The sequence below is a fragment of the Gordionus sp. m RMFG-2023 genome, chromosome 2, assembly GCF_954871325.1.
Source record: "Gordionus sp. m RMFG-2023 chromosome 2, tfGorSpeb1-WG-v2, whole genome shotgun sequence".
Classification (NCBI taxonomy): domain Eukaryota; kingdom Metazoa; phylum Nematomorpha; class Gordioida; order Chordodea; family Parachordodidae; genus Gordionus; species Gordionus sp. m RMFG-2023.
The window spans coordinates 25,243,406-25,254,170 of record NC_088776.1 but is presented as its reverse complement, the minus strand read 5'-3'; the positions used below and the strand labels follow the sequence as shown (position 1 = coordinate 25,254,170).

General features: G+C 26.5%; 1 protein-coding gene across 4 annotated transcripts in view; it reads left to right on the top strand.

Annotated features, from left to right (window-relative positions):
- The first annotated feature begins 2,576 nt into the window (after window positions 1-2,576).
- Window positions 2,577-10,765, top strand: part of LOC135924661 (uncharacterized) — a 38,299-nt gene continuing 30,110 nt past the window's right edge. For 3 of the 4 annotated variants that reach the window (XM_065459751.1, XM_065459748.1, XM_065459747.1), the window contains exon 1: window positions 2,577-2,685. In XM_065459751.1, coding sequence (XP_065315823.1) covers window positions 2,594-2,685 — 92 coding nt within the window. In that variant the 5' untranslated portion in view covers window positions 2,577-2,593. Of the gene's footprint in view, window positions 2,686-5,204; window positions 5,384-10,765 lie in introns of those variants that run through there. The other variant, XM_065459749.1, reaches the window with a different exon arrangement.

Sequence of the window (10,765 nt, the reverse complement as noted above, 5' to 3'; positions counted from 1 at the left end):
TATAGTATTCTAACTTCTCTTCTTTGTTCCCCCGTTTGAATATTTGGTCTAACAATTCTCTAGGTATAACTTTTAGTAGGATTTTGGCAGGACTTTATTCATTTTATGCCTCTGGTGTATTTCAGTAATTGTAGGGAAAAATAGCTAAACTGGTTTCCAAATCCCCTCGTTTCTTTTTCATGCTCTGTTTAAAATTTCGAGCTAAACGTTCCACAATGCCGTTAGTCTGAGGATTTATGGACTTCCGACACTAATTGTATTCCGTTTTTCACAAAAATCATTGAATTATGGCCCGTTATCAGTAACAATTATTTTATGAAATCCGAATTGGCAAAGATGTTTCTTAATATATTTTTATCGTGCTTTCGGTTGTAGTGCTAGTCATGGAAATTCTGGCCAGCGACTGCTAGCATCTATCACTACCAACCAATAATGATTTTGAAATGGTCCAGCATAATCAATATGTACTCGGTGCCATGCTGTTGGTGGTTTTGGCCAATTTTGAACTCTGTCTTTTGAGGCATATCGTGTTGTTCTTGGCATTCTCTACATTTTTCTACCCACGTTTCTATATCTTGGTTTATATTAGGCCACCACGCATATTTTCGGGCTCTCATCTTCATTTTTACCATTACGATATGCCCTTGATGTATCATGTCCAACACGTTGTTTCGGTATTGTTGTATTTCATTTTAGTTCTCAACAGTAAACAATCTCTCTGTGTTGTAATTTCATCTCTTCTTTGACTATACTCCTTTAAGCATATATCATAGTTTATTGGCCATCCGTCTTTTGTATATCTTTATACTTTAAAGAGTACATTATCTTACATTGTTTTTCTTTCAATTTCGTTTGCATTCAAAAGTGTTTGTTCTCCCAACTGTATCTGAACTAGTGTTTTTTATTTTGATATTGTGGTTCCCTGTAGAGATAATCGAGATAGCATGTCAACATTGGCTATTTGTCGATGACTTTTGAATTCCATTTTATATTGGTAACCTGCTAATAATAAAGGCTATCTTTGTATTCTGGCAGTGGTTGTTGTTGGTATATCTTTTCTTATATGAAATAAACTCATTAATGGCCTGTGGTCTGTTTGTAATGTGAATTTTTTACATAAATAAATTCTTTGAATTTTTTAACCTATCTCCTTACCCCCTTCTATATGTGACATTACTGCCTCAATTCCTATGGCTGACGGATCTATAGCTAGTATAATGGTTAATTTCGAATCATTATGTTTTAATACTAGAGTACTACTTATTTCTTGCTTTATTTTTTCATACGCGTCTTTGCATTCATTTGCCCATCTCCAAACTACTGCCTTTTCTAATAATTTGTATAATGACTTGGCTTTGTCTACAAAATTTGAAATAAATTTTGAATAGTATGTTACTGACCCTAGAATTGACTGTAATTGTTTTAAATTTGTTGGTTCTGGTGCTTCTTTTATTACCTCAGCTTGATATATTGTGTTCTAATTAATCGACCTTTTGTTTGAAAAATTTACATTTTTATATCTTTAGCTTGATATCATTTTTGTCTAGACATTTTAGTATCTTTTTAAAAATTTGTTTCGTGTTTCTTTCTATTTTTTATGGTTATTTTAATATCTAAATAACAAGCTACTTCTTCAAAATCTTTTAATAAATTCTCGATGACCCTTTGAAATAAAGAAGACGGCATACCAAATGATAGTGTTGTATATTTAAATTTTTATGCATATTAATCACAAGATATTTTTGTGACTCTACTCCCACTTTTATTTGAAAATAGGCATCTGAGAGGTCATATATTGAAAATTCATCTCTTTTCTCAAACTAGCTAATAAATCTTGGATTTTTGGTATTGGGTATGAATCAATGTTAATATTTTGATTTATAGTTCTTTTAAAATTCCCGCAAATTCGTAATGTTTTATCTTTCTTTTGAACAATTACTATGGGGATGCATAAAGTGACTGATTAATTATTTCTATTACTCCTAGTACTATTACAGGAAATCGATAAAATTAATTTGAAATAATTGAATATATAATAGGGGTATCAACAAACATAGAGATAGAAACAGTTTTTATCACTGTATATTAAGAACAATATGGATTTGTTTTGTGTTTTAAGGTAAACCTTTAGCTAGAAAAAGGAGAAGGAGAAGGAGAAGGAGAAGGAGGCGAAGGAGGAGAAGGAGGAGAAGGAGGAGAAGGAGGAGAAGGAGGAGAAGGAGGAGAAGGAGGAGAAGATGGAGAAGGAGGAGAAGGAGGAGAAGAGGAGGAGAAGGAGAAGAAGAAGAAGAAGAAGAAGAAGAAGAAGAAGAAGGATATACATGTTTAAAATTAAATACTAACTTTTATACAGCAGCTATAAATTATATTATATTTATATAAAGCGATGAAATAACATTTAAAAAACATTTTTTAAAAACTGTATGTTATTAATCATTCTAAAATATTTTTCAACTCTCAAAATACATATGAATGAAGTTATTCGTCCTATCGACTTTATCAATCTTATAAGTAACGTCAAAAATGGCAGATTGCACATCATTTTTATGGAAGATTCGATATATTCTATTTTACCACCAATTTTTAAAAAGAAATGTTCAATTATTCACAAGAAAGTAATATATCTCAAATTCTATCCCAAGAAACTAATAATTACATCGAAGAAAAGTGTCAAGACCAGAAAGCGTAAATCTATATTTTTATTTTATAGTAATGAAAAATATCTAATCATATTTTGCACTTTTTTTTCTAAAAATAAATCAGCAACTACAATTAAAAATATAATTAATCTATACATTTAAAAATGAATATTTAAGGCAATTACAAATTTAAAATTACTACAATATACATTTATATATTTGCTTCTTTATAAGACAGATGAATCAATATTGATACTAGATATTGACTGGTTCACACTTTATCAGTTAGTATTGACTGTTACTTTTAATTAATACCTATAACAATGACCAAAACCCTCAAAAATTAATTAGACCAAGTCCAAAATCTTTCTTAAAAAATTTGAATAAAACTTTTGGAAGTTTTAAAATTTTAATGAAATTATATGCTAATTTTCTAGATTATATTTTGGACATGTTTTTATTTTTATATTTAAAAAAGCTATTTTTCTTTCTATAAAATTTCAAAAGTTTGTGAATCATATTTTAATATTTTGGAATTAGCCTAAAAAAAATTTAAAATTTATTCTACCTTCTATATTAAAAATCTATGATGATTATGGTTGGCCACAACTCGTTTTATGATTTGTTGATTTATATTTCCTTGATTTTGATTGGCTTGGATGGGGTCCCCCCCCCATGTCCATGTCTAAATAATGTAATTTACTTATAAAATATATATGAAGAAATATAAAAGGGTTTCATATATTGCAAATTATCTTTCTTCCTAAATGATTATAATCCATTTTAAATTATAGCTATTTAATGAACATAAAATATTTTATCAACAAAAAAATAAAAAAAACTTAAAAATTTAATTTGTTAATAATTATAACCCAAACCTACAGGAAATATAATAATAGATTTATCATTACAATCTGATGTACCATTAATGTTTATAAATAAAATGAAGGAATTAATAAGATAAACAAGGAAGAAATTATAATGACTAGAGGTCTGTATTGGGTGGGTTTTTAGCCCATAAGCCTGCCCACCCCATGTTTTAAAAAAATTTAACTCACCCAGCCTGCCCATAGTTTTCAAAAAAATATACCTACCAACCCACCCATCCATTATTCTATAATTATTTACCCACCAGTCTAAAAAAATTTACCTGCCTACCCATTATTTATAAAAAAAATTTAACCCAAGCCCACATAAAATTTTAGCCATTTTCAATTTTTTAACCATCTAATAAAAAAAATAATTCAGTTTCAGCATTACACTTCTATAAAAAGTTTTATAATTTAGAAAATTACTATATTAAGCATAAGAAAATATTCAAATTATGGGTAATTTATTTGATCAAATAAAATATTAATAAAAAAATATATAATTGATATTATATGTAATTATAATGCAAAAAGAATAATGAATCAACTCTTCCAGCAATGCTATCCTTGTTCAGAAGAAGCACTTGCAGGAATTACCAATATTTTTTTTACTAATCTTGATAGTATTGGCAAATCTTTTTCTTGTCATTTCCACCAAAGTCTGATAACCATTTGAAGTATAATCTCTTCCTCAAGTGAGATCTTTTAAAATAAATTTTAAATTAATTGTAATGTGCAGCTTAAAATTTTGCTAAATTTTACATATTAAAACTGGTTACATTAAGATTTAAATATTTTGTTATGCCATTAGGTATGGTACTCTCTTGTGTAAAACCTTATCCTCCCATCTATTGTGGTTTAATATGACGTTTTACATTTAATAAGTAACTAAGTGAATTTTATAATTTATTAATACCCTTTAATTGAATTCTCTTTGCTTTTGGGAAAATGGGAAACATCAGATTTTCATCCACATTGATGTTATATTCTTCTATGCAAATCAAATCCAACATGTATTTTTACTTCATTAATTTCTATCAACATCCTCATTTTGTCAGAACTTTGCTATTAAAAATGTTGAAATTTTATGGAGCATATGGATTTCAAATTTTATAATTATAAAATTTTTAGCTCTTTTCTTTATTAAATCTATTTCTTTTTCGCAGTATGTTTTTATCACCATTATATCCTTATTTATTTGATTATGCTCATGTAGAAGAATATTATACCTACTTTTTTTATAAATAAAGAAAAAATGTGCATAATTCCCAAAATATAAATTTCATACCATATAAGAACATTTTGTTAGGCCTGCAGTCACCCTCAAGAGCATTAGTTGCATCTTTATATGGCTCCAAATAATCTCAATATTTTTAAACCTTCCTTTCCCATAGATCCCATTTTTTCAATCATATCACGAGATTGTAAAAACAAAAAAATCTCATATATTATATTGCTTTCTATTACATTTTATATCAATATATTGTAAGGTTTTGCTCAGATATTTTACTTTGCCACTTTGTTTGACATAAGTGGTCAACAATTTAGCAGTTGTCAAAATATTATTAATCTCAGGAGCATTTTCCAAAATAAAAGTTGGCTGGAATGCATTGCGAAGTATTTTGTTCAACAGCTGAACAGTTTAGTCTATTAAATCTAATATTTGAAAAAATACAAAAATATATAGTTCTTAAAATATGAATATTTTTTATTTAGATGTATACAGAATCTCTCAAAAATTATTATAATATCTACCTAAAAGATAAATTTTATAAGATTAATAAAAAAATTTACCCTTCCAGCACTTTTATAAATATTTGCTCCTTGATTCTTTACAATGATGAGCTTGGAAAAATATTCCTGGGAAACACCAAGGTTTAATATTTTTTAAAATAATTCTTTAAATTGTGAAATAAAAAGAATTTTTTTTTCTAATTTCCAATTTTGTATAATGGATTGATAGAGATATGTAATCAGTTTTAGTAAATTCCTCACACCACATATCAGTAGGACATGAGAAAATGAAATTTTTTTATCATTTATCCAATTTTAGGAAATATTTCCTTAAGATCCTCAGTAACTTTGGCTACATGCCTGCTAACTGTTGTGGGGCATGGAATAATTTTTTCCCAATTTTCCATATGTAGCCCCTTAGTTGTCAATTTTTTTTAAAGATAAAAAGATAAAAGAATAATTTAATAAAGATTAAAATCTTAATGTCTATAGCACAATATTCTACAAAATTGGCAATTAGATCTGATTTTATCATTTTGTTTAATCGAAATTTGTCTTTTTTGAAATATCCGGTTATTTTTTTTATTATCAATCAAATCTTCATAATTTGCAGATGAACATTGATGTCGAAGAAGGAGATGTGCCAATTTTGTTATTATATTATAGACAAATTTGCAATCATTACAGTGAATCTTCTAGCTTTTTGTCATTTTCATTAAAAATGATTTTAAATTGTTTCTACATTTAAGATTTGAGTTTATTATTATCAGAATCATTTTTGTTAACTTGTAAAAATTATTTTTATTTTTTAGATATATATTCTTTATTTATAATATAATATAATTTAAAAATAAAAATTAAATTAAAAAATATTTTTTTGTTAAAAATGTTATAAAAAATAAAAATGAAAAGAGCAAATATAAAGATAAACAATTATTACTCAAATAAAACAATACAATGCAGAAATATTCATTATTCGCCAAAAAAAGGAAATTTTAATTTTCATTCCTAAAAAGGACATTTTAATTTTTAACATCCAAAGAAGTTAATAAGAACAATTTTTTATTAATGTTTAATAATTTTAAATAACAAGAATTTAAAATATTTTTAACCCACCCACTCCATCCATAGTTTAAAATTTTTTTAACCCACCTAACACCTTCCCATTCTTGAATTTTTTTTAGCCCACCCACTTAGATGGGTGGGCAGACCCAAAACCCACCCTTTGCAGACCTCTAATAATGACTAAAAATTTCAAAACAATTTTGAGATGATATGAAAGTTTATGATTTTAAGATTTGTAAGCCTGCCCTTAGGCCCAAATTGTTCTAATATTTACATTGCATCAATTGAAGATTATTACAAATAAACCATCTTTTCATCACTTTTAGATAATTGACTCATATCATTGAATGGTTTTTGCTTCATCATACTCTATCTAATTTATAAATATTATTACCCTGCAACTTGATATTGAAAAAATTAAATCATAAGCCAATGTTGTTAAAACGATATATCTGAGAGCTGATATATTTTAAAATTTAAATCATGGTATGAAAAAATAATTTTAATAACAATCCTCCATTAATTGCCATTGTGGAATTTAATATTTTAAATTAGAAATGTACCGTAATGATTATTTCACTGTTTTTGTACAGGATTCTAAAAGTTTTAAACAATTTTAAAAAAATATTTATTAACTCTTAAATGTAGAATCTTGATTTAATCCAATAAAAAATTATTTAAAAATCTATTAGATATATTCAATAGAATAAATATAATTAATTGACAGTATTTAATATTTTATTCATATGATTCATGAATTTCCAACTTTTAACAAATGAATGCTAAATTAAAATTTTAAAATACAATTATTCATGTTTTTGGGAACTTGTAGTCCCACATTCATTTTTATAGAATGAGTTTTTTTAAATGTTAATATAGTTGTATATATTATATTTTTAAAGTATTTTTATTTTTTAAACTATGTGATACTGATATTTAATATATTGAAATTTAGTTATTTTAAAATTTTTCCATTCATTCTAAATTCAAGTTATTTTTATATTCAATTCATAAATGTTCTTGATCATATATTAATGCCTGTGCTGTCAACTTTAAAATCTTTTTTAAATAATTGCTAAATATTTTTTATTATACTGATTATTTTCTATTTCTACATAATGCAGTTTCAGTTAAAAATAATTAGAGTTTGGGACCTTAACCTAGACAAATCTGAGAATCAGAATCTGGAACCTCTCTTTTAAAATTTATAGTAGCATAGACTAGAGGTCTGCAGTGGGCAAGTTTTAGACAAAGAGTCCGCTCACTCATTTGAATTTCTTATCCTCCCACCCACCCAGTAATTTTTTTAAAAAATTAACCCCCCCCCCTTGCCCATTTATCTATAAAATTTGTTTAACCAGCCCGCCTTATGTTTAAATATTTCAATGGTTGGTTTGTTCTTTATATATTTATTTTAATGTATTTTAAATTAAACATTATATAATATGCAATATTATGAAATAAAACTGTTATTTTTAATTAATTGAAGTATATTCTGTTCATTTTGCCTGAAAAATATTAAAAATTCACTCGCCCATTATTTTAATTTTATTTAACCCGCTCAATGTTGAAAATATTTTAGAAAACCCGACAACACCCCCTAAAGTATGGGCAGGAGAGCTAAAAAAACCGCCCATTGCAGACTTCGTACATAGACCCATTTTAAAATTTCCAGATATTGGGTCTAACAAAAGTGAAACATATTTTTATGCATATAATTTAAAATGAAAGTGTATTGTTTAAATTTTTGAAAATATTCTTTGTTAATTAACTGAGTTTTGAATTAAAAACCTTGAACCCTATTATAACCAAATCCAACTTTAAAAATGTTCAGATGCGGAATCAGAAACATGTACAGGTTCCAAACTCTTAAACTAAACTATCAAATGAAAATAAAAAAAGCCTTTTATATTTTATGCCTTAGTGTAAATCGTACTAATTTTCACAAATATTCTAGCTTACAAGGAGCTGTGGTGTTTATCTTGTAATATGAATTTTAGTAGGAAAGATCATTTTATAATAATATTTTGTCTTTAAAAAATTAGCTTAGAAGAATTTGAATTTTCCAAAATTTAATGATTCATTTTTTGCTATTTCATTTAATTTTATTCATAGATATTGTTTTATAATTTGAATGCATATAATAACTCTTTAAATTTGCATATTTATAAAATGCTTTTTTATATTTTATTTATCATTTGAATAAATATTATTTCGCGTTATAATATATTTTGGTAACATTTTTATTATCGGTATAAATTTATAATAATTTTTGTTTATTCCTAGTTTTATTTTTTAAGGATACAAGTGTTTTATTTAAAAATAAGAATTTATTATAAAAATTATTAATAAATTTTAATATAAAATGCTAGGGGGTGCTTATATTTGACCCCATAGCCAAATGATATAAAGTGACCTTCATACCTCAATTGATATCCGTTGTCGGATGTTAAAAAACCTTCCTTCCGTCTCCTGAGATTTATTTAGCACAATTTCATAGTGTTTGGGAAAAATCTTAGGCTCTAGATCCAAAAATTGTGTCAGAAGCAATAGGATGTGATATTAGGTGTGTTATTGATTTATTAATATTTCTGAATACCGCTCTAACTACAGAATTGGCGCTAAAGATAGGCGCGAAATGATCAAAACATTTATAATCCCAGCTAGTGAGATTCCGTTACTTCATGGAATGAGTATTTTAGCTTTCATTTAATACCCTTATCGAGATATCTTTAAGTATGTTGTTAAATGGCTCTATTTGAGCATATTTTTAAAACGGCTAACTCAATATTTTAGCCAGAAAAATATTGTCAGAGCCTTGAGATTTCGCTAATAATGAACCTTTGTGCCATCTATGAGCAAAATTTTCAGGCTTACGTTATTTTCTTTTAGATAAAATATTGAGTTAGCCGTTTTTAAAAATCGAGCCATTTAACAACACTATCTTTAAGAGTAAGTTTTTGATCTCCGCCCAAATCCTAGACCAAGGGACCTAGAACAGAGATAGGTAGAAGTTAAAATTTTATGCCCGGGGTTTGAAAAAATATTATTATCAAGCCACGCTTCCGAAATTTTTATTTTTAAGACAAGTCTGAGATTTTTCGTCCAGCATAGATTTTTATTTTTGATAGTTTTTCAGACCTACACCGAATTTTTAAAATTCTTGAATTATTTTGGCTGTTAAAATTGTTTTAAATGGAAATTAAAAATATGAGCAGCAAATGAATATTAAACGCTCATTAATATGATTTTTCAGCTGATTAATTGATACAAGTTTAATTTTTAAAAAGTCCTGCCCAGATTTTTTATAATTTTCTAAGCACGGTCCACTCCGGATTTTTTAAATCATACCATTTTTCTTCCCGGACTGTATCTGGCCTGTGATAATAGCACTCAAAAATCTTTTTATTAGCTTCCATTTGATTCTCTTATCGAGATATATTTATAAAAAGACCCCTCCCCCTCACATTGACTACCCGACGACCTACAGTAATGATTAATTTTTATAGCGCGCAAAAATCTTATTAGCTTACATTTGATACCTTTTTTAGATATTTTTTTAGAAAAGTTTTATTTGGGGTCTAGAGTTATGATAAATTTTAATAACACAAAAAAATCCTTTTTTAGCTTAAATTTGACCTTTTTTCGAAATATATTTTAGAAAAGTTTTATCCCCCCATCTTTATACCACCCTCCGGCGTAATTATTTATTATAGCACTCAAAAAATCATAAATAATATAAGGTAAACTTAAGCGAAATGCACTTAAAAATAAAAAACATTTCCAATAGTAAATTTTATGAGAGATTTAATATTTAAAAAAAAATCGGAGAAAATCATAATTTTTAATTAGCAAAATCGTCTTAAATTAAAAAAAATATATATAATTAAGTAAAAATTTTTCACTTTAAAGCCGTACGCTAGGTCGACTTAATTTGGAGACTTCGCGCTTTTTAGTATAGGAAAAAGTATTTGATCGACGATACCCTATTTTGGTTATTTTAAGTATTTGGTGGCATTGCTATTTTTCGTATTTTATTCTCGTTTTTTGGTTTTTTTCTTTCTTTTTTAATAATAAGATAAATCAAAATAACACCAAACAATAACAATAACTAATAAAAATGATAGATTTTATAATTTTGTACTATATTATATTCCCTTTTTAGTTACTAAGTCACCTGTTTTAGAAAATAATTGTTCACATAGAACTGAAGCTGCTTGGATTGCCAAATAATCAATCTCTACCTAGATCCATTAATATGCAAAAAGAAAACCAACTTAAAAAAAGAACTTCATATTGATTTAATCTGTTATACATATTGACGTAACTGACTTTAAATTTTTTGGCACTGTTTTACAAGTGAGATATTGAAATGTTTTAACCATTTCTTAAACTTAACATATAAATACATTTCTCATAGTTTAAACTTAGATTGTAGATTTAACGTCGTTAATGGTA